Source organism: Sorex araneus, chromosome 5 (assembly GCF_027595985.1).
Source record: "Sorex araneus isolate mSorAra2 chromosome 5, mSorAra2.pri, whole genome shotgun sequence".
In the NCBI taxonomy this organism is placed as follows: Eukaryota; Metazoa; Chordata; class Mammalia; order Eulipotyphla; family Soricidae; genus Sorex; species Sorex araneus.
The window spans coordinates 143,491,086-143,515,220 of NC_073306.1; the positions used below are offsets into that span (position 1 = coordinate 143,491,086).

Sequence of the window (24,135 nt, forward strand, 5' to 3'; positions counted from 1 at the left end):
GCTGTGGAGGCTCTAGCCTATGGATAGAAATCTGCTTAGTGCAGCACCTGCCATTACACAGACCTACTTCATTTTGTTGGCTGTCAGTCAACTACTACAGCCTCATGGCTGTGGACATCTGCAGCTGTCCGGTGCTCCACCCTGCAGCACAGGATAGAGGCTGTGGGTGCGGCTGCACCTGGACCCTGGCTGAGCTGACTGGGTCAGTGTGATGGGAAGGTGGTAGTGAGGGGCCTGGCATCCCCCCTTTTTATTCTACATCCAGCAACCGGAGTAGGCACAGAGCAGGCCCTTCAAGCTCTGGGAGCTTCAGCCCTAATGGGTGGTGTTCAGGACAGGAATTACCCACTGTGGCTCCTTCGTGGGGCTGTTTGCTTCTTACAGCCTCGTGTTACTGGGTAGCTCAGAGTGGAAGGGACCTGTCGCACAACAGATCTGTGCTTCTGTGGTGATATGCACAGCTTAGACATGCATGGGCTGAACTGACTCCCTGGTGGTGGTAGGAAAAGCCAGGCTTCCTGTAGCACTGGTTTCAGTGATGATGTGGTGCCCTGTGTACCCAGCAGGGGGCAGTATGTTCTCAACCCAAGGGGCACTAGCCACTTCCGCCATCTACAGCTGCCGTGGCCCTCTTCTAAGGCCTGTTTTGCTATTGGATCAGATTACTTGCATCTTTGCTGTCTGCCTCTTTTGACAAATGCCTGTGAGCTGCCTGACATAACATCCTTAGTCCTTGTCTCCACACACACCACTCCACGTGAACCATAAGCGTGTGGCTGGGCTTCTCTGTTCGAAGAGTGGTTTTGCATCTCTGAGAAAGCTACTATGAGCATTGGTGCAGTGACTCAGGTTGTCTTCAGTTTTCTGAGGAAATGCCTGGACATGGATTGCAGAGTAACATGTCCCACTGCTAGGCTCTGGGGGCTCCAGTCAGTACTATCTCAGTACTATTCCATTCAGTACTATTTCGTGGGGAACCGTGTGGAGTACCCTCTGTGGCTTCCCTCGGGTCCTTAAGTTGGTTGGGGATGGGGGTGAGGTGGGCTCTGCAGATGCTGATGGCCCCACCATGCTCCCTGCCCACCTGGTCTTCTGCCCACCGGTGCCTGGTCTTCTGACTGCTGGAGTGTCACATCCAGTGATGTCGGGATACTCCTGAGGACTGTGCCACTAATCATGTCACATACCAGCAGGCACTTCGTGTCAGGGAGTCGTCATCCTGTGACTGGCGCCTCCTCTGTTCTGCCCTGGGCTCACGGTGCTGAGTTCTAGAAGCACCATCTCTAGGGCTCAGCAAGTGTTGGTCTGAAACCTTTAGGGCAGAGGAGCCCACTGCTATTTGACATCACTTATTTTTCTTTTTCCTTTGGTGGTTTGTGGTTGGGCTGCGGCCTCACACATATGTCAGGCTCTCTACCACTGAGCCACACCCTTAACCCCAACATCACTTGTTCAGAAGCCTATTCTCATGGTGTGCTGCTGGCCCTCTGTCCCCCTAACACTGTTGTGTGTGACTGACCTTAGGTTTGATGGTCTGTCGGAACACTCCTTGTGACTGACCTTAGGTCTACTAGGACACTCCTGTGTGATTGATGTTAACTGTCACTGCTCCTAAAACCAGGGAGTATAAACCCCTCTTGATCCCCCACTTTCAGGATTGTTCTTGACTGGTTTAGTTCTCATGCATGTCTACATCCATTTTAAAATGAGCTTGTAAAGATACCAGAAAAGCTGGGAAATTTATTTGTGGACTATGCCCAGCAGTGCTTGGGAAACTGGTGACAGGAACCAAACCCAGACACCCTGGATTTAAAGTATTTCTCAGCCCTTTGGCCTCTGCATCCCTGAGACTTAAAAAATATGGCTGGGGGGCCTGAGCAATAGTATGGCATGTAAGGCACTTACTTGCATGAGGCCAACCAGGTTTGATCCCTGAGCACAAAGCCAGAATAAATTCTGAGGATTCAGGGCAAAGTCAATTTCAATTCCAGAAGATGGGGCTGGGATGTGGCTTAAAGGCTTGAAGCACATGCTTGTCATATGTTGACCCCTATGGTTGATGGGTGGCACCATTGTTCCCTCTGAGCATCACTGGATATGGCTCTATTTTTTCACTTGTTTTGGGGGTCACACCCAGCAGTGCTCAGGACTTATTCCAGGCTCTGTGTCTTTTTCCACCCTTTTGTACCAGCCATAGAGGAGAGATGTCTTGATCTTGTCCCTGCAGTCCTAGGAGCAGGGGCTGTTCTGCAGGCTAACAGGGACGCTCCTGGGGATCTTGAGTAGAGATTCTGGACTTGGTCCAAATTCTTTTCTTCATTTAATGGAATTACCCTGTGATGTTTCTCCTTTGGCTGTCGATGTGCAGAATTATACTGATTGATTTTGAATTAACCTTTACATTCCGGAGATCAATTCCTTGGTCGTGGTGTGCTAAACAAGTTGTCCATAAAGAAATTGTTCTGTGATGTCTGTAGGGTTGTAGTGATAGTCTCTCTCAGTTCAGATATGGTTTTTTTTTTCTTTTTGGGTCACACCCAGCAATGCACAGGGGTCACTCCTGACTCATGTACCCAGGAACTACTACTGGCGGTGCTCGGGAGACCATATGGGATGCTGGGAATCGAACCCTGGTCGGCCATGTGCAAGGCAAATGCCCTACCCGCTGTGCTATTGCTCCAGCCCTGCAGATATTGTTTCTTGATCAGTTTTCTATCAAGAAACACCTTTGAGTGCTGTTTTCTGTATGATCCAGGTTTTTGGCCCCTCTTCTGCTTACCTATTTATTTTTCTTTTTGGGTCACACCCGGTGATGCTCAGGGTTTACTTCTGGCTCTGCACTCAAGAATTACTCCTGACCATGCTCAGGGGACCATATGGGATGCTGGGGATCGAACCCGGGTCGCCCGCGTGCAAGGCAAACGCCCTACCCGCTGTGCTACTGCTCCAGCCCTTATTTTGGGTTTTGTTCTTTTAACCTTATTAGTGTCATTCTAGCTTCTAGATTATTTGCTGATTTGAGGCCTTTCTACTATAAACAGCCTCTGCAAGTTTTGTTTCATTTTATGGAGTTCCAAATATAATTTCCTTTGTCATTTCCTTTTGACCAAGATTAGAAGTCTATTGGCTTACTATCTGGGGAGTTTTCTAAGGCCGTCCCGGGCCCTGCGAGCCAGAACGGGTTGAAGCGCCTGGCGTCCCGCTGACCGGGTCGACGGCCCGAGCCCCGCCTGGAACAGCCCCTCCCCCCCGGAAGAGTGAAGCCAAATCGCTCGTTCTCACCACACTTCGGGACAAACACGGCGCCCGAGGAGGGCCCGAGGCCTGGTGCGGCAGGCGCGGGTTCCACGGGCCGTGCCGGCGCGCGGAGGGCCCTGAACGCCAAGGAGGGGCGAGCCCGAGAGCGGCGTGAGGCCGGGCACACGCGGCGGCAGGTCGGGGGCGCGCACTGCCCCCAGGGAGCGGCCCCCCGGCTCCAAGAGTCCCCGGTGGCTCAGTCTTGCTCGAAGGTCCCACAGCCGCCCCGCCGTCCGCGAGCGACTCCCGCGGCCGCGCCCTCCCGCCTCCTCTTCCGCGCGGCGGCACAGCCCGGCCCCCGCGCCCCGCCTCCGCCGGAAGGGCGGGCGTAGCGGCGACGGCGCCGCCCCCGGGCCAGCCAACGGGGAGCCACGGCCCGGCACGTGACGGGGCGGGGCCTCCTCCGGAAGCGCTGAGTCGCCGGAGCGCGTTGGGTGCTTCCGCGCTTGAGGCGGTGGTGGGGCTTCCCGGCTCGGGGGTCTACGCTGCGCCCGGCGGGCCAAGGGGCGTCCCTGAGAGACGGCCCGCCCCGCCCCGCCCCGCCCGCCCCGCCCCGCGCCCCGCCCGCCCCGCCCCGCCCGCGGGCCGGCTCTCCCTCCCCCGCGGCGCCCCGCAGGCCCCCGCCGGCTGCCGGGCGCTCCCGGCCATGGCTCAGAGACTGCCCGAGCTGGTGGAGGAGCTCACGACGTCGGGAGAGCCCCAGCTGAACGCGGGCAAAATGCAGGAGCTGAAGAAACTCTGCAAGTAAGTCCGCGCCCTCTCTGCGGGCAGCCCGCGTGCCCGCGTGTGCTCATCCCGTGTGCCTGTGCCCGTGGGTGTGCATAGGTGTGTGCTTCTGGAGGTGCCGTGTGTACTCGTGCATCTGTGCCTATGCCCACGTGTAGTCATGAGTGTGCCTGTGAGGGACGGTGCGCATGTGTGATCATGTGTGCACTTGTGTGAAGCAGGTGCCCACATGTGTTCATGTGTATCTTTCAGATGGATCTTTATATGTGTGTGCGTGCCTGTGTGAGCACACGTGTGTGAGAATACAGGTGGGGCACATGCATGTGAGTACGTGGAAGATGTCAGTTCAAAGCAAGAGTACACCTGTATATGTCATGAATCTGTTCTGGCAGCGTATGTGAGTGGGCATATGTGTGACTAGACCCAGAGGTGTGGACGCATGCTGGTTACAAGAGTGTCTCCCTTCTGGAATGGCTGCAGGTTCTGCACCAACAAACCAGGCTTGCTGGACTCTGACCTGTGCGTGAAGTCAGGAGAGTCAGCGACTGCGCGTGGCGGGTATCGGGGCGTTGATATTTTGATAAAGCATTTGGCTCCAGTCAGGTTTTGCTGCACATTCCCGAAACCTCTGAAACTCTGGTGGTTTAAGGGATTGGTCTGCTGGGGAGAGATGGCAGGGAGGTCAAGTGTGGAAGTAATTTCCAGAAGCTCCCTGAGCTACCCCTTCCCGTAGTTTGGCAATAGTCCACGGGAGTTTTGGAGGCATGGTTTCCCTCCCGGGGGAGGCTGTCTGGAAAACACAATTTTTACAAATTTTCTTTTATTGAAATATCTTTTTATAATCCCACTTGGCATTTAGTGAAAATAAGCAACATAAAATAAGTTGCTTTTGGCCTGCTACCTGGGGCAGGCGTGAGGCGTTGTCGGGAAAATGGGGACAATGATGGAGGGAAGGTCACAGTAGTGGTGGGGTTGGGGTTGGAATGTAATAAATGCATCATGAACAGCTTTGTAAACCACAGTGTTTAAATAAAATGGGAAAATAGAATAGAATTGTAGAAGTTGTTCCTGGGTTTTGGCCTGTGGGCAGGCTGGGCTCACTGGCTGTGGAGGGAGCTCTTTCATTGACCTGCTTGGGAGGGAGCAGGGGAGGACTGTGATTGCCACTGTTGCCGTCTTCCTGGCCCAGCATTCAGCGGGCTCATCCTTGTCGCAGGTCCTCGGTGGAGCAGCTGGGCCACACCTACCACTTGCTGAAGGCCCAGCTGAGCCAGGAGCACGCCCAGGTCCGCCTCTCCACTTTCCAGGTCATGGAGCAGCTCTTCACCAGGTCGCATCACTTCAGGACACTGCTGGTGTCTGACTTCCAGGAGTTCCTGGAGCTCACTCTGGGCACTGACCACTCACAGCCTCTGCCGCCTCCCCGGGAGGTGGCCCAGCGGCTGCGGCAGGCAGCTCTGCAGGCTGTCAAGGACTGGACAGCCCAGTATGGTGCAGCCTACAAGAAGCTGGACTTGGGTTACCACTTCCTGAGGCACAGCAAGCAGGTGGGCTGCCTGACAGTACAGGGGCAGAGGCACGGGCAGCTGGGAGGATGGAGCAGGTGGGACCGAGGAGCCTGGCCTTCTGTGTGTGGCAGGCGCTGAGCCCTCGAACTGCCTTTCATGGGTGTGAAGTAGCACCCTTTACACTTGCCCACCTGGCACCTGCCGTCAGATAGTGGGAGGTGGGCTGTGGACACCCCCTTTCTGCACTGTCACCTCAGGTCCACTCTCGGCATGGTGGACCCGTGGGGGACTGCAGCCTCCTTTCTCTGAGAATCATGGTGAGCCCACCATGGCCCATGGGGCTAGGTGTCCCTCTGTTTGGCAGTGCTGCTGTGGGGGAGGAGCATGGCCTTCTGGCCTTTTGCTGATACTGGGTGCCTGGCTTGGCTGGCTCAGGGCCTCTCTGGGGCCACAGGATGTGTTTCCTGTGCTGGGCTGTAGCAGCCAGTCCATACTCGGTTCCTCAGGTGGACTTTCAGGATATGGATGCACGGACTCCAGCAGAACGGCGGCGGGACGAGGCGAGGCAGAGGCGCTTGGACCTGATCCACCAGGACCGTGCCCAGCAGGCTGCAGGCCGCATGGAGGGTGAGCCCCGGGACCACCACCACGTGCCCAGCAGGCTGGAGGCTGCATGGAGGGCGAACCCCGGGCCCTCTGCACTGGCTCAGGGCTTCACAGGCATGGCATTGCTCTCAACAGAAATGTCCACGGAGATCCAGTGCTGCCTCACAGAGCTGGACAGCTGCTTTGAGCTTCTGCTGCCCTTTGACCTCACTGAGGCCTCCCACATGGCAGAGAACAAGTTAGAGCCGCAGGAGGAGGAGCAGCCGTGTTGCAGCAGGAGCCTGTCAGAAGCAGAGCACCCTCCACCTGGCCCTGGAGCCTCCTCCGAGGATGAGGACAGTGACCAGAATGAGTTTGTGCGGTGCCATGGACTGGGCTCCCACAAGTACACGCTGCAGGTGGACCTATCCTCAGGTGAGGCTGTTGCATCCTACCTCCACTGGCTCTCAGTGACTGGGGGCTGGCGGGAATCTCCAGGTCTGAGGTCCCTGGGAATCTGAACACCCCCTGGTCCTGGAAGGAAAGAATGCTGCAGGTGACTGTATGCAAGGGACCCATGGAACATGAGCTCTGGGGCCTCGGTCAACACTGACCTCATAGGGATTTGGGGCCCTGAGTACCAGATGCCAGCTGGGCACGGGGCCTCAGGATCGGCTCCAGACTCACAGTGATGCTTGTCTGGACAGGAAGGGCACATGTGGGTTACTTGGTCCATCATGTCACGGGATGCCCATGGCTGCTACCCCTCCAGTGACCTGCACTATTTCTAGATGGTCTGAGGGTGCAGGAGGACGAGGACAACGTCGCCATCATCCACTCGGCACGGGATGCGCTAAAGCTCATCCAGAACAAGTTCCTGCCGGCCGTGTGCTCCTGGGTCCAGGTGGGGCAGCGTGCGCAGAGGGTGTCCCCAACAGGGTGAAAAGGCCTGTCCCAGCATGCACATTTGTTGCAGGTCTTCACCCGGGCAGGAGTCCAGGGAGGACCTCTGCAGAAGGCCATCAGCCTGAAGGTGGAGTTGGAGAAGGCCCTGCGGAGGGGCAGGGAATTGGCCATTGAGCCCCTGGGGCCGCGCCAGCACCAGGTAAGTGCCGCTGGGGCTGTCCTGAAAGCAGGAAGGAGTCCAGGGGCTCAGAATGTTCTGCTTCCTTTCTCCTTGTCCAAGGGCTTCCCAGACAGAGGTCCAGAGCTGTGGACTTGGCAAGTGAGATGAACTGTGGTCCCGGGGGGAAAGGGGACGGTCAGTGAGAAGGGTTAGGGGACAGCTTCTAGTTGGGAGGAAACCAGGGTCTGGAGGCAGCAGTGGGCCCAGGTGCCCCTGTGGAGAAGAGCAGGACCTAGTTCATGCGGGCTCCGGGATAGCTCAATAGCGATGTTTTAGATTGCGGGGTGCATACTTCCCGTGTGGAGGCTGTGGACATAAGAGTCCACCCCAAGAAGTTGCAGACACTGTCCTGACCTGAGCAGGGCCCAAATGGCCTGAATGTGGGACCGCGGCCCACCTGTAGAGGTGCAGAGGCTGCTCTCTCTGGCTGTTGTCTGACTGTCCCTTTTCTGTACCTGCAGCCAAGAGCCCGACAGGGGCTGTGGTTCTCTTGGTTGATTTCATTGCGGAGTGTCTGTTCTGGGCGGAGGCAGGGCAGCTGCTGCCTGTGCTGAGAGGTTTCCGCAGAGGCCTCAGGGGAAGGAGCTTTGTCCCTGCCCCACTAAACCACACTGTGGCAGTGTGGCCCCACAGAACCAGCAGAGGGCAGCCTAGCCCTTCTCGCGTGAGCCCTAGTGAGCCGACTTTGAGCGAGTGGGGACAGCCCTAAGGAGGGGCTCTGAGCTGTGCTTCTGTGCTGCCTCTGGGTATGCACGGGTGCGCGGTCCACTTTTTCCATGCAGAAGGCCCCCTGCTGCCCTGCAGCCCACCCAGCTTGTGCTTGCAGAGACCTGTCCGGTGCCTCCAAGGGGAGTGTGACGGGGGGGGGGGGGGGGGAGGGGCTTGTGAATCACCTCGGGAACCTCTTCAGAGCTGTGTCGGGAGCTGGGCTAGGGAGGGCTGGAGCTGAGGCAGTGTGGCCTGAGCCTGGTAGGCTGGGGTGCCTGGACGGCCCTCTGGATCGGCAGTTCTGTGACCCCGCAGGGCTCTAGTCCAGAGCTAGCACAGAATCCTCAAGGTGTCCTTTTTGACCCCTCGTCCCGTCGCCCAGCTTCCTCCAGAGCCGCCGTCTGAGTACATCTCCACCTGCTTGCTCTGCGTTGCCTCTGGGAATGAGACATGCACCAAGGTCTGGGTGCAGACATGCTGTGGGGCTGAGCCGCTGACGTCGGGGTGGAGGCATGGTGGGGACTGGCCTGGACTGAGGCTGTCACCCCACACAGTACTGTGTCCGGCGGTCAGTACCGGACGGGCTTGGCGGGGTGACGGGGAGAGTGGGGATGCTGAGGCCGGGCGAGGCAGACATAGCCTTGGGGGCACAGGAGCAGGGCTGAACTGGGGCTTGGGAGGGAGGGCGACTGGGTGGGCGGCTCTCCTGTCAGTGCTTTTCCGCACCGACTCCACAGAGCCTGTGAAGCCGCAGCAATCCTTGGAGACGGCTTCCCTAGTGCCCTGCTCGCTCACTCGCTCGCTCACTCCCTCTCTCGCTCAGTTGTGCTGAGATGGAGTGATTGGGGCTCCAGCTCGGGTTAGTGCTGCTTCCCGGAATAGATGGAGGCTGGGGTGGGGCCAGGTCATCAGGCCTCTTCATTGGAAGGCCGCACTTCCCTGGTTTCCGTCTCGTTCTTAGTGGCCTTGGTGCTTGCTCAGCACTGCTGGAGCTTCTCACCCTTGGGGGCAGAACAGACAGTGAGGGGGGCTGGCATTGGGAGCAGGCGGGAGCCGGCCTGGACCCTCTGGGCACTGCCACCCTGCTCGTGCCTCTGAGACTTGCTCCTCTGGTGTGTCGCTCCAGCTTCATGTACTGCTTTCCTTGAGTCCTAGATATTCTGTCTTTAAAAAGTATTCCAGCCAGTTTGAATATGTTTAACTGTTTGTTTTATAGAGTGTCTCTGTCTCGGTTCCGTGTGGGAGCAGGCAGGGATAAATCTTCACTCGATCGATACGGAGCATCATTTGGTAGATTTAGTTTTCAGCCGAGCTGTTACAGGAGAGGTGTAATAACCCGTGGCTGCTACATTCTTTAAACGGATCAAAATCCTTTGAAAACTTTTAAATTGCTTTCCATTTAATTACGTAGTGAAGATCACCAATTACCTGGTATTGTGTAATTAAGAAAATATTAATTTCTACCAGCCAGTAAGTCAGAGAATCATCTTCAGCATCAGTCTGTTTAAGCTCTCAGAGCTCCGATGGCTTTGACGATGATTGGCTCAGATGTTTAAATGGCCACAAGGCCCCGTGAATGTTCTCTGTCCCTTGGGGCACATCAGGGTTGGCTTTCTGTGACAGCTGATCCTCTCCTGCCACCACAGGCCAGCCTGGCTCTGAGCTTAGCCCACTGCAGAGGACAGAAGCAGGTCCCCTGGATGAAATGTTGGCCGTCAAGTGCCCGAAGGAGGCCAGGAAACTAAATCAGCTGCAGAGGGACCTTGTACTCGGGGCCAGTAAACAACCCTCCATCACGCTGAAGGCCAGCTTGGCTCTCTGTGCTGAAGGAGGGGCTGCTTGTGCTCCGAGATAGTGGCGCTCACGCTCCTGCTGGCTGCAGCTCCGTGTCCTTGGGCCCTCCTGCCCTCTCCCCAGCCTCCGTACCTGCAGTCCCACACTCTGTGCGAAGGTTAGAGCAGTGGTTTCCAATGTCCTACTCTTGAGGGTCACACCAGACTCTGACAGATTAGAGGCTGAGCCTTGATACCGCCAAGGGCTCCCTGACAGCCTGGTGAGAGGGCCTGGCCACTCCCCGCTTGGAAGCCCGGGCTGAGGCCAGGAGCAAGAGCTGAGCGGCTCCTCCCAGCAAGCCTGAGGGGCTGAATGTGAAGGGCACTACGTGTGCGTGAGTGTGAGTGCATGTGTGTGCGTGTGTGCAAGCCTGGCAGAGCACTGGGCAGGTTGTTTGTCACCTCACACGTATCAGTTGTCCACAGTGCACCAGACCTAATGCACTAGAGAACTGGGCTTGGCTGCCCCTGGAAGGGGCTCCTGCTTCCCCGTGCCCTGAACGCTGGACAAGACAGGAACTTGGTTCTTCTGGGTGCTGGGTGGGCTCTTCGCCTCCGTCCATGTGCCCAAGTCCCAGGGCCTCTGCCCTCTGCAGGGCTGCCCCTGGCAGCCCAAGATGCTCGTGAGATATTGGCCTGGGGGGCAATTTGCACGGCCTTCTAGGGAGGACATTAGCATATAAATAGCAGGCGCAATGAGGGCCTCACAGCTGAGCACGTTTAATTTTTAGTTTATAAGAGAGAATGGGGTTTTAAATGCATAGCCATCAAGCCGCTGGGAGACAAATGCAGCTCGCGGCTCACTTGTCTGACGAGGCCTTACATCATTTTTTTTTTTTTTTCAAAAAAGGGAAACAGACACATAAAACTGAACAAAAGTGATTTCTTGGGTGAAAAGTAATTGAGATTGTGCACCAAGTTAATTAGATGGTACAAAATTTATTTAACAGTTCCAGCTGTATCTCGGTGGTGCCTTCGGCCCGCGCTCTAAGCGAGGTCGCTCTCTCATCCTCAAATAATTAGTAACTCGCTCCCGACTTCTGTAAACGATGGGGATGTATATTTTAGCTGTTTTATTGCTTGTTTAATTATGATGGCCGAGGCTCATTTTTCTAAGTCCTTTTAACTGGGTGAGAATCGATTTGTAGGAAACCAGCGGAAGGCCCAAGTCTCCCTGTCCTCCTCCCGAGGCCTGTGCTTCTCTGAGGCTGGCCTCTGGAAGCTTCTATTTGGAGGAGGTATCCGATTGGCCCAGGACTCTGGCCACTGCCTACCCTGCCTCCCTGGAGATGGGCAGGACCTGCCCTTGAGACTGGATGTCTGTCGAGCTGTCTGGTGTTGCCAGCGGGGATTCTGCTCTTGATCCCACCTGCAGAGCCTCGCAGGACCTGAAGAGCCCCCCCCCCTTCACCTAACCCTGCTTGCACTGTGGTTGTGCTACCCATGATGTTTGGCCTCAGGGGAGGTGGCTGCCTCTGTGCGAGCTCAAGGGGGGCTTTTGCTGAGGACAGGCCTGGGGGTTACTCCTGAGCACATTTTGGTAGGGCCACTGTAGGCACTCTCAGAGAAAATGTGTGCAGGACTTTTGGGTGTGTCCTCAGAGGTTGCCACTGCATGACCTCTACCCTGAGGCAGCAACGGAAGCGCCAGGCTGGGCGGGGACTGGGCAGCCATGGGAGTGAGTCTTCCAGGGGCCCAAGTGGCCTGGTGCTCTGTGGCCGATGATGGTTTCTGCACAGTCTCGTGTGAAGTTGGGGTGCACAGGAAGTGCAGTATTTTGTGGAAATGACCCCATATTTAAAGCTGGCACTGTGTGTTCTGCATTGTAGCACCCAATCCCCTTCCACCTTTCAGGAAATTAAAACACATAAATTCTCTTTAGTGTTGGATACGCACGGCGCCAGCAAGGCCCTCTCTGCCCGAAACCTTGGGTGCTTTCCACCTTTCATAAATTCCTGGGGAGATTCTACACAAAAATAATTTTCAGGTCCGTGGCTCATTGTTATTCAAACGTGATTGATGGTCGTCATTTGCGCAGCTCGGGAGTTAAGTGCCCCTGTCATTTCCGAAGAGCATAATTGGGACGTTTCACAGGTCAGCGGTGGAGGCAGACTTCCCTTTTGATCAGTGTTAGCACTGATAACAAAAATTACCGTTTCCCATGATTAATGCCCCCTGCTTCCCAGAGGCACCGTGAGCCAGGGCCCAAACAAAGTGTATTTGCATTTGATTATGCCACCATGGGGCCCTGGGAGAGGGAGTGTGGGTGCTGGGCTCAGGTAGGCCAGGGTGTGGCAGGAGAGCTCTGCTGCGTGGTTCCTGTGCACCGGTCAGGGGACGTGGGCTCTGACCGCGGGCCAGCTGCCTGGGCCACCTTCCAGGCCCCCAGCTCTGCCTGCCGGAGTCCATGCTGCTGCGGTGGGCACGGAGGGGCAGCCTCCACCATGGAGGGTGGGCTCGGGGGCCTTCGTGCTGCCGTCCAGGGTGATGGGATGGTCAGCTGGTCAGAGGGTTCTGGTAGTTAAGTCCACCCCACGTGTGTGAAACCGGGACATGGTGTGTTGCTGGGAGCCCCAGAGGCCCCTTTGTCATTCTTGTGGCCCGGGCAGAGCTGTATGGTACGTGAGGACAGGAGGCAGGGGCTGCCCTCCCGGGTCTGCATAACTTGGAACGTGGGGTGTTTCCACAGACAGCCGCCACGGGGGACACGGATGAGGATGATGATGACGAAGACTTTGTAGAGGTCCTGGAGAAGGAGGGGTACGAGGCTCACATCCCTGACCACCTGTGGGCAGAATATGGTGAGTGGCAGGGACGACCCTGGGGGAGGTGACCACGTGGAAGGAGTGAGAGGGGAAGGCTCTGGGGGCCCTGGCCACCCCCTCACACTGCAGGGCTGCAGGGCTGCCAGGGCTCCTTCCTAGCACTCCGCCCCCTCGAACAAGGGAGCCCCCCCCCCCGTGCCCCCCGCAGAGCCCTGTGTGGCTCTCGCTCCTTGTGGGCGAAGACAGGCATGTCTGCAGGGAAGCGCGGGCCGTGAGGGAGAGAGAGCAGCGCCTTTCCATGCCAGCATGCAGAGAGGTTTGGGTTGAGGGTGAGAGAATTTGTGGACCAGGGGAAGGTTCCAGTCCTGCAGCAGTGTGGCGTGTGAGGGGAATAGGGAGACTGCCTGTGTCTCGCCCCTGGGGCCACTGTCAGGCAGGGACAGTGGGACTGGGCCTCCCCCTGGCCACTGCACCCTCCCGGCCATGCCCCACTCTGCCGGCACGTGCTTCTCACTCCGTGGGGCCCGTTGTGCCCTCTGTCTTGCCTGCCCGCGAGGGTGAAGCCTCAGGAGGCCACATAGGACCCAGAGGGACAAGGCAGTGGTGGCTGGAGGGGAGGGATGGCCCTTTCCCTCTCCACGGTGCCCAGCTGACTATTGCTGGCTGGACATTGGCTCCCCAGGAGACCGAGTGTCCTGACCTGGTCCCCGGATGCTGGAGAGTGATTTTCAGGGCTGGTGGCGGCACCCTGCTCCTGTCCCTCACAGGCTGGCCTGTCTGAGGCTGAGGGTCTGCAGGCCTGCCTAGAGTGGGCAGACAGGGCACCTCAGCATCTTCTGGAAGTGTCTACACAGCTCTGTGGGGCCTCCAGCCTTGTGCACCGTGCAGGTAGCCCTGGGGGCTGTGTTCTGGGAGCAGACCATTCCTCTTACTGGCCCCAGCCACACCCACACGGAACACAGGGCACCTTCATGGGGGGTGCTGGAGAGTGTTGGGTGCAGTCACCTCTGTCCCCCAGCGCCTTTCTCCGTGCCTGTGGGGGACCCGCCAGGAAATGGCTCTTCCTTTCCGTTTCTCTGAATTTTCAGAGGGGCTTTTATCTTCCCCTTAATCCTACCACTTCTGTCAGGACATAATCTCTTTCTCAAATTTACATTTTAATTACAAAGCCAGCTGAACTAGGGAAAATCAATAGTGTCAGCCTGGCAGCCTAACTTGCTGCCTGCGCTTCCTGCCATTGATCTCAGCCTGGCTGAGCACAGTGCACTGGGGCTCCCTCCATAGAAAGGGGAGCGAGTCTGCCCATCTTTCTGAGCACGCTGCAGGCAGTCTGTGCTGGAGTCGGGGCTGGTGCCAGGCAGGTGCCCAGCTCTGAGCCCTGGCTTCTCCAGTAGCCTCATTCTTACTGAAGACACCTGCTTCCCAGCTGAGCGAGACCTGCTTTTTGGGTTTTTACTTCTAAAGAACATCAGCAGGATTGATTTTCTACAGTCATGTGAAGATGCTGTTGTATCCAGCGCCCCAGGTGTTACCTGCCTTGACACACATGACACACGTCTCTTAAATGGCTTGAAACAACAGATCGATGAGAAGTATTTTTCATTTCTGTAACTCTTAGGAATTCCCCGATTGATCTGTCAGCCGGGATCCCACCATGCCCACTTCTCAGCATTGCTCCACACCTGTGGAGCTGATGCTGCCTGTGGGATTGACCACAGATGTGCGTGCGTGCAGATCTGACCACACATGTCTGTGTGTATGTGTGGGATCAGCTGCACACTGTGTATGTGAGTGCATGTAGGGTTTTCTGCACATAGTACATGCTTGTTGGTCTGGCCATACCTGTGTAAGTGTATGTGTGCTTGGGTCGTCTACACAGCATGTGTGCACAGGTCTGACCGTATATGTATGGGGTCAGCTGCATACTGCATGTGTATGTGTATGGGGTCATCTGCTCATGGTGTGCGTGTGCATCCTCTTGGTGTGGAGATGGCCCTGGTTGACCCCACAGTGTGGGTATGTGCAGAGCCAGGTGTGGCACAGCTGTCAGTGAGCAGGGTCCTCGGGTGGCAGCACTGCGGGGGTGGGCACTGCCCCAGAGGCCTGAGAGGCGCTCCTGTGTTCAGTCTTACCCAGGTCCTGACCCCCTGAGAGTGAGTTCCCCGGGACCAGCTTTCAGGTCTGCGGACCTCATTCCCTTTTCCAGTCTGTGTTCCTCTTGAGTCTGCTGAGGGCTGGACAGGGGTGTCAGCTGGGCACGTACTGGGCAATGTTCAGTGAGCGTATAAAGGTATCTGTGTGTATAACTGCACACGTACAGTGCAACACATCTACACAACACTACCCATGTCCATATACACAATACTGCGTGTATGCAAGTGACACTACATGCTGCATATGCAGCACCGTAGATGTTGCGCTGCTTGTGTGCATGTACAGCACTAACCACACATGCTGAGTGTGATGCCCCATGTATGCATGTACTTTATCAGTTACCGCCTCTGGGTCTGCATGTGCCATGGGTCCGTGGCCTATGGGACAGCCAGAGCAGCAGGGCTGAGTCTCCTGCACTCTTCGCAGTCACAGGCATCCCCGCTGTGCCTCCTCTCCACCTCGTCTGGAAAGCATCCACTACCCCCAGCTGTACACCGGCTGACCCTCCTGCTCTGACACGGCCTCACGCACCTTTGTCCCTTCAGTGAAAATCCCGTTTTCCTCCTATTCACTGGCACCCCCGCTTCAGCTTGGCACCCCGTTAGTGGTATATCATCTTCCGTTCCTTCTCTTTAACCTTGTAACCCCTGTGCTGCTCTGTCATTGGGTCATGCCCTCACGCTCACTTCATGCTTTTGCTCTTCCTGGCACTTTCCCTTGTCTGCCTTTCATTGGCTCCACGGGCGATTTCTTGCTACTTCACAAGCCTCCCACTCTGAGAATGTCAGGTTTCATTCTCAGGGGATCTCCCCACTCTCTCAAGGCCCTCTCACACTCACAGAAGCACTTTGACCCTGCTTTGGCCTTTGCCCATCTGTGCCACCCACTCTCCCCTCTGCACAATTTCTTCCCATGGGGACGGACTCCCAGGTTCAATCATTTAGTCATTCATTCATTCATTCATTCAATTTAGTCATTCAGTCATTCAGACAGCTCATTTCGCTGTCTCTTACTCCCTACCTTCTGCAAGTTCTCTTTCTTGCCGTGGAGTGAGCAGGATCCAAGGGTCTCTGTGGCCAGCAAGGGGACTCACACAGACCATCTGGGCATCCCCACTGGACCTTACTGGACTGGTGACCTGTCCCCAGTGCTGGTGTGAGCTGGTTGCTCGTTCAGCCTTGGCCTCACTTTCTGTCCGTCTTGCCATCTTGTACTTTCTCATAGTGTCACGGCCCTGACTCCCTCCTGTTTCCTTTGCTGGCCAGTGCTGCCTCCTAAGGGACGTTCCTGCTCCTGAACCCCACTCCCAGCCTAGGCCTGTCCACGGCTGCACCTCTCCTGTCCCTCTCCCTGGTCCCACACTGATGGCAGGCTGTCCCTCTTTCCAGCCCTATGTTGTCGCTCTCCCTGGCCCCACATTGTCCTTCCTTTGCCCCCCCTCACTCCATGCTGTCTTCCTGTACCTCCCCCCTGCCCCATGTTGTCCCTCCCTGACCCCCACACTTCTCTGCTTCTGCAACCTGGCTTGTTTTCAGGCCATCTTAGCTCCTGTTGGGGGTCCATCAGCCACCTCCCTGCCCCTGTGCCTCCTTACAGTTGATTCCACTCTGTGGAAGCTGGGGTGGCCTTGTGTCCCCTCCCCTTCCTGGGACAGCAGTTGGGATTCATGAAAATGTCTGAGTGCCTCCCTTGCCCTGTCCTGGGCAGTGAGCAAACAGGGCCATAGTGTGGCAACCATTGGGCCCTGTAAGCTCTGTTCTGTGGCTGCCTTTCCACTGCTGTCCTGTGGCATGTAGGAGCGCATTGCCCCCAGGACAGCCAGAACAGCCACACCTCTGTTCCAGGGCTGGAGGAGAAGTCAGGGGCGCAGGGCTCAGCAGCAAGAACGAGGACAAGCAGGGAGGAGGAGGAAGCGTGTGACCCCACCACAGCTGCTGCCCAGCTGCATCACCGCCCCCGCCACCAGCCTTCAACCCCCAGGTGACTCTCACCCTGCCCCTGCCGCTGCCTGGCTTTCCTTATCTGCTGCCACAGTGACCACTGTGGCTACTTTCCAAGGCCTGGGGCTAGGCTGTGGGGCACCAGGGTCCTTGGAGGGGCTTCCAAGACTGCTGGGTTGGCCTCATGTGGCCAGGACCGAGTGCTCAGGGCACCCCACACTACAGGGCACTCGGCTTACCACCAGCATCACCACAGCCAGAGGAGGCTGGGAAGCAGGCAGAGTGGGCTCGGGCGCCTGTGGTGCCCTTCGGCGTGGACCTGTGCTACTGGGGACAGGAGCAGCCATCAGTGGGCAAGATTCTCAGGTAAGGCAGTGTGCCTGTGTGCCAGAGGGGGCGCTCCAGCTCTGCCCACCTGTTCTGGATGCTGCTGTGCAGCCAGATGGGGGTGCCAAGCAGGGCTCTCTGTTGTCCTGGGACTGCCAAGCCCGTGTACCTGGCAGGTGGTATCAGGGAGTCGGGCCCTGCTGTGGCTCCTGCGCCCCATACCTGCCTTGAGAGGCCCAGGTCTGGCTCTGCCCCGTGTCCTGCATGGCTGTTGGCTGGTCACTGCTGACACAGGTTCCTCGAGGCCCAGCCTAAGTGTGCAGCCACCTGGCAGGGCATCCTGTGCGCAGTGCTGAGACCCTAATCGCTGCCACAGAGCCGACTCGGAGCACCGTTTCTGGAAGCCCAGCGAGGTGGAGCCGGAGGTGGACAGTGCCACTGTGGCCGAGACACTGCGTACACGGCGCATCACGTTTGCAGGAACGTTCGAGCCGGTACAGCACCGGTGCCGTGCCCCACGGCCTGACGGCAGGCTGTGTGAACGCCAGGACCGGCTGAAGGTAGGGACGTTGGGCTGAACCTCTCCAGCTCCCTGGCGACTTGTCTGCAGCTGAGAGGAGCCCCTGGCCACAGGATGGGCAGGGCCTTCCTCCAGAGCCACAGCACTTGGGAGGATGAGCCGAACTGACTCTGCTGGCCACTTGGTGTCAGGAGGAAGGTGCGGCCAGCTCCTTTGGGGGTAGTGACCTGAGGTGACCCTTTTTGCAGTGCCCTTTTCATGGGAAGATCATCCCAAGAGACGACACTGGCCAGCCCCTCTGTGAGGAGGACCGAGTGCGGGAGCAGCAGCAGCAGCTGCAGAGACAGGCAGAGCGACCAGGTACGCACAGCTGGGGTCATGTGCAGGTCTGCATGTATGCAGACACATGGTATGATGTGCTCTGCTTGCACACACGTAAGTGAGCAATGTATGTTGTGTGTGTGCACTGAATACACATGCCTGTGCACAGATGCTCTGGTACATGTGTCAGCACACACCGTTTGCATGATGCATGTATATATGGTGTCATGTGTACAAACTTGTATGCAGATGTATGGATGTGCATGCATACATATGAGCACATGGTGTGTGTATACACTTGCATGTGTGTTGCATGTGCACATGGTATGTGACATATGCATGTGTGTAAACATGTGGAGGTATAGACACGTGTGGAAATATGCATATGATATGTTGCCCATGCATATCTGTGGGTTGTGTGCACATATGTGTTTACACATACACGTTCATATGGTGGGTTATGCATACATCTGCATGGAGGATATGCATGTGTGTGCACATACATGTGCACTTGTTATATTGTTCATGCACGTGGTGTGTTGAGCGCACATCTGTGCGGAGATCTGTCCACATGGTTTAGAGATGTATGCACGTGCATGTAGGGGTGTGTACATGTTCGTGGAGGTATGTGCCCATGGTGTTTAGTGTGTGTACCTGTGTGCATGCTGGGAAGTCACTATAGGAAGGTCAGGACCCGCCTGTGGTCTGGCTGAGTTGTGGGTTGGGGGAGTTAGTGCAGTGTCTGCATAGAGCTCTTTTGGGGTCCATGGCATGATTCCCTGGCCTCAGGCTCTGACTCCTTTGGTGTCGCCTGTCCTGTGGCGGGGGTCCATGCTATGAGGACACCTGTGCCTGGCCCCACAGGCCAGTGACCTTGGCCCTCTGTGTGTGTTGCCTGGACTGGAAATAGGGAGGGCCCAGAAGTCCAACAAGGTGGCAGCTGTGCCTGTGGGCAGCCTGGCCCTGGAGCCCCAAGTAAGGGCTTCTGTTTGTCACAGAACCAAGTCTGGAGTTCATCTGACACACATGGCCTGGCCACAGCGGGGGGGTGGGGGGGTGGTGGGCGCGGTTTGAGCCGCTAATGCTCAGGGCTGAGCCCTTTTCTGGAGGCGCCTGCAGGAGCACATTCAGGGCCCCTCTGCGTGCCCCGGAGTCTGGTGGTGGCCTCGGTGATTTGTTAACACACAGGTAGCCGGCGCGGCCGGCTGGCCAGTCAGATGTGAAATCGCGGCCTTACTAACGACGTATTGATCCCGCCTCCGCTTGCGGGCAATTTTCTTTTCGCCGCCACTCACCTCGGGGACAATGCTGGCGCTCCAGCCCCGTCAGCGCAGGAAGGCCGCCCGCCCGGCAGCTATTGATTTTCTTCAGAGCTTTTAAATTGCTCCTTCATTTTCCTGAGATGCTCGGTCCATCTCTCCTGGGCGCCGCATTTTTCCGTTGTGTTTAAACAATCGCTCCATTCACTGAGTTCCTAAACTGTGACGCCTTCTTATTACTGGGAGATAAACTGTTTAGACAGTTTTCCTTAATCTTGGATTAATCGTCCTGTATCTGAACTGTGCAGTCCTGTCGCCCTTCACTCTAGAAAATCCACTTGGGGACCTGTCCATGGGCCTGGATACATTGGGCCCTGAGCCCTTCCCCAGCGGCGTGCTGACCCCGGACAGGGCCTTTCAGAGGCTGACTGCTGGCCGCCATGGCTCAGGAGTAGAGGCAGTCAGGGGCTGGAGTTGTTCCCGGCTTCTATCCCACTATTTATGCCCCAGGCTGGGAGCCCGTTCTGCAGCTGACCTGCAGCTGGGGCCCTCAGCGTGTCCTCTCCCTCAGCCCAGCCGCACCCCAGCCCTGAGGATACTCAGGGGACGTGTTCCTGCACGTGGCATCCTGGCCGTCTTCCCACTGAGAGGCTGAGAGTGCTGTGCTGCCTGCTGAGTGGCCCTGGGTGTCCCTCTTGGCTGGGGGCTGATTGGGTCAGGCTCAGAGCTGAGCTCGGGTCTGTCTGCAGACTGGAAGGACCCTGCGTTCTTGCGAGATGTGGAGGCAGCAATAGGAGTGGACCTGGGCTCATCGCGGTGTGGCAAAGGCAAGGGCAAGAGCAGGAAGAGGAAGCACCCCGGCCTGACAGACCTCAGGCAGCAGACCAACACCCCCCGTGCTCGCATTGCCAAGAAGGTGTTTGCCAAGTAAGAGCCACAGTTGGGGATGCTGAGGGAGCCCCACACGAATTCTGGGGCCGGGCCACAGTAGGTGGGGGTTGCAGCTGGTGGGAGTCAGGAGCCAGCAGTCACTAGCCACAGGGTGACTAAAGTGGGTGGCCAGGGGGAGTGTGGCAACCAGCACCCATAGCACAGTGCAGACTGGCTCACCCAGGGGCCCACCCTGTCTTCCTGGGGTTGGTGGGTGGGTTTCCTTGTTCTCTGGAAGTGGGCAGTGGGCAGCTCCCCACTGCTGATCTGATGTGTCGCCTGGAGTCCAGAGTGGAGCCAGTGCTGTAGGACCCACCTGAGAGAAGCAGCTGTATCGTCACTGTGGCTTCCTAAGACACTTCTGGAAGCCGTGCAGGGTGGTGATGTCCCGTGGCCAGGCTCACGGTCATCCCCTCCAGCCTGGACACTTCCATCAACACTGTCCCAGTGCTGGGCAGTGCTGCTTACACATGCTCACATGGGCAAAGTCTAGGGGCTGCCTGTTGGGTTTGGGGCACGGGGTGGGTGGCCCCCGCCCGTGGCTCCTCACATCCTAGGGATCTGATGCAGTCTGATGCGGCCCAGTGGGCCCTGGGCTGAACTGCAATTCTCCCTCCAGGGCAGCCATGCAGAGGGTGGTGGCGGCCATGAACCAGATGGACCAGAAGAAGCACGAGAAGTTTGCCAACCAGTTTAACTACGCGCTGAAGTAGAGGGCAGGTGCCCGCTCACGCAGCCTCGGCTCTTGGAGGGGCCCGCAGACCCCACCCTGCACAGCTGTGTGCTGAGGGGACCTACACAGTGTGGGCCCAGGAGCACTCGGCCCCTCGCCCAGTACCCAGTTCCCCACAAGAATTGGCAAACCTGCTTGAACAGACACAAAGGGGGTGGCCAACCCGCCTCTACGCCTGTTTTTAGCGTGCATGAAGTGTGTATGTGTGTGTGTGTCTGTGTGCACGTGTGTGTGTGTGTTGGGGGACTCCACATCTGAGCACAGACCAGACCACTGCCTCTGAGCGCCTGCACACCTGAGTGTGCGCACTTGTTCTTAGAGTCTGCTCAGCAGCCTCATGTGCGCTCTGTTTCGCATGAACTCGATTCCTAGCACTTTCCTTCAGCTGGCCCTTTCCCTGGCCCCCAGTATGGGCCCAGGAAGGCATTTGGCATGTGTGCCCTGTACAGTATGTACAAGGTTCTGTGTGCGGTGTGGGGTGGGGAGGTCCAGGCCTTCTCGTGTCACTGCCCAGTGGTGTTTCTGCGGTGGACACCACACACCACGTTTCTCCACTGAGTGGTACTGGCACCTCACACAAGCGTTTCTTTGTACACTCCAAGTTGATTGTTCTTCGTTTCTATATGATCATGTTTTAGTTTTCAGTCTGTTCCTACATGTGGAATTGCTCTGGTGGTGCTATCCTTACTCCTTGATAAATTGCCAGAGAGCCACATTTCTTTTGTTTTGGGGGGGGGCCACACCCAGCAGTGCTCAGGAGTTTCTCCTGGCTCTGCACTCAAGAATCACTCCTGGTGCTGCTCAGAGACCTTATGGGATTTTGGGAATTGAACCCAGGTTGGCTGTGTGCAAGGCAAGCACGGTACTTGTACTAGTCTCTGCCTGAAGCTGCACTTCTTGGCCCTGCCACAAGAGGGTCTGAGGGTACGGTGGTTCCGGTTTTTCCCATTCTTGCTGACCTTAGGCTGTCTGGTTTGGACATCCTGTGGGGATGCTTTGCTGTTCCTTGTTTGATTCTCATTTTCTTGATGCACATTTATGTCTTCTCACGTATTTGTTGGTCATTTGTATGTCTTTTTTGAGACAAACCTGCTCAGATGCTTTATTTATTTGTAATTGGTTCACTCATTTTCTGTTGTACATGTCCTTCACCTATTCTGAACTCTAGACCCTCATGTGACTGGTATTTTTTGCATTCTGCCTTTTTCTTTTCTTTCTTTCTTTCTTTTTTTCTTTTCTTTTTTAGAGAGGGAGCTATTTTTGGGTCACACCCACCAATGCTCAGGGGCTACTCCTGGCTCTGCACTCAGGAATTACTCCTGGCATTGCGGGGGGACCATATGGGATGCCCAGATTGAACCCAGGTTGGCTGCATGCAAGGCAAATGCTCTCCCTGCTGTACTGCTTTTTCATTTTCTTGATGCTGTCCTTTTTGTTTGTTTGCTTTTTGGGTCACATGCAGCGATGCTCAGGGGTTACTCCTGGCTCTGCACTCAGGAATTACCCCTGGCAGTGCTCAAGGACCATATAGGATGCTGGGAATCGAACCTGGGTTGGCTGAGTGCAAGGCAAACGCCCTACCCGTTATGCTATCGCTCCAGCCCCGATGCTGTCCTTTAAAGCACAGAAGCATTAATTCTGATGAAGCCTGTTTTTGTTTTTCCTCATTGTGTCCGGTTTCATATCCAGGTAGCCATTGCCCCAGGCAAGGTTATGAAGGCATGCACTTATGTTTCTTTAGACTTGAGATTCTCTGCCCTAAATCTTGGTCTCTGATCCTCTTCAGTTCATTCTTTGTGTGTGGTGTGAGACTCACCACCCTTTCTTGAGTCCTTCTCCAGCCGTCTCGGCACCGCCTGTCAGAAGGACGACTTTTTCCCTGTTGCACTAGTTTGGCACCTTTACCGACCCTCAGTTGGCCATGGATCTGAACATGTTTCCTGGCTCTTACCTGTCCCACTGGCTTGTCTAACTTTATGCCAGTGACACAGTGTTTTGGATGTTTCTTTGTGGTAAGTTATGAAACGGAAGAGTATGAGCCTTCCAACTTGGTTTTTTTTCAAGATTGCTTTTGACTATTTCCAGTTCTTTCCATTTTCACATGAATTTTAGTATCCTTTTTTTGTCAGTTTTGTTTGTTTATTTTTGTGCCACAGATGTCAGTGCTCAGGCTTACTCTTGGCTCTCTGCTCAGGGATAATTCTTGATGGTGCTCGGGGGACCATATGGGATGCTAGGGATCAAACCTGGGTTGGCCATATGCAAAGGCCCTATCTGCTGTACTGTTATTCCTCTGGTCCTGTCAATTTCATTTTTTTTAAATATTGCAGCAGAGATTTTAGGAAGGATTACACTGATCTAGTTATTGCTAGAAAAATCCAAACAAAGTGTTGCTATGTGGCTGGGGATATAGCTTAACAGGTAGAACTTTTTGCATTGCATGTATGAGGCCATGGGTCTGATTCTAGGAACCTAAAAAAAGGGGGAGGGACATCTGGAATAATAGTACAGTATGTAGAGTGTTTGCTTTGCACACAGCTGACATTGGTTCGATCCCTAGCATCACTTAGAGATCCTCGAGTCCCACCAAGAGTGATTCCTGACTTCAGAATTAGGAGTAATTCCTGAGCACCAGCAGGTGTGGTCAAAAAAGCTTTTTAAATTATAGCCATCCTTTAATTTTTTCTGGCTTGAATGCTTTCTATTTGTTCGGGTTTTCTTCTATCGATTTCAATAGTAATTTGTTATTCTCATGTACAAGTCTTATACTTTCCCCCCCCGAATTTAGAAGGTAATTTTGAGAGGGGGACAGGAGAGCTTTATAGTATTGGGGTCTCCTTACTCAGATTCCCTCAAATCTTCCACTTAAAATAATTTTATTTCTGGGGCCAGAGAGATAGTACAGCAAGTAAGGCACTGGCCTTGCATGTGGATGACCTGGGGTCAGTCCCCAACTCCTCACAGAGTCCCCCTGCACTCACCAGGAGTGACCCCTGAGTGCCAAGCCAAGAGTCTGTCCTGAGCACCGCCCAGCGTGGCTCCCAAACAACCAGAATATTTTTATTCCTAAATATGTTATTCTTCATGCTGTTATATATTTTTCTCTGAACTTTCCTAACTTGTTGATCACAAATGTATAGAAATAAACTGACTTCATTATGTTGGTCTTGTATGACTATTTTTATGTGTGTGTGTTCCTTCATTTTTCTGTACGCAGTTATGTCATCTACGTGGTGATAACATGCAGGTAGTGCTATTTTTACAGTGACAGTTTGACCTTTTGCTTCTTTCTCTTGCCCCATTGCCCTGACTTGGCCCTCGGGGACACTGTCCAAGGAAAGTGACTCAGGTTGGTGTCCTTGCCTTGTTTCTGACCCTGAGAGCCTGTGTTCTACTGAGTAGGA

General features: G+C 55.7%; 1 protein-coding gene across 1 annotated transcript; it reads left to right on the forward strand.

Moving 5' to 3' along the window:
* Positions 1 to 3,896: 3,896 nt before the first annotated feature.
* UVSSA (UV stimulated scaffold protein A) lies at positions 3,897 to 23,909 on the forward strand. The gene is made up of 13 exons (XM_055137499.1): positions 3,897 to 4,041; positions 5,240 to 5,570; positions 6,038 to 6,158; positions 6,273 to 6,551; positions 6,908 to 7,020; positions 7,093 to 7,221; positions 12,472 to 12,583; positions 16,546 to 16,681; positions 16,867 to 17,007; positions 17,345 to 17,528; positions 17,737 to 17,848; positions 19,818 to 19,995; positions 20,618 to 23,909. Exons 1-13 carry the CDS (start codon positions 3,944 to 3,946, stop codon positions 20,709 to 20,711), a joined length of 2,028 nt encoding a protein of 675 aa, XP_054993474.1. The 5' UTR covers positions 3,897 to 3,943; the 3' UTR covers positions 20,712 to 23,909.
* Positions 23,910 to 24,135: the final 226 nt, after the last annotated feature.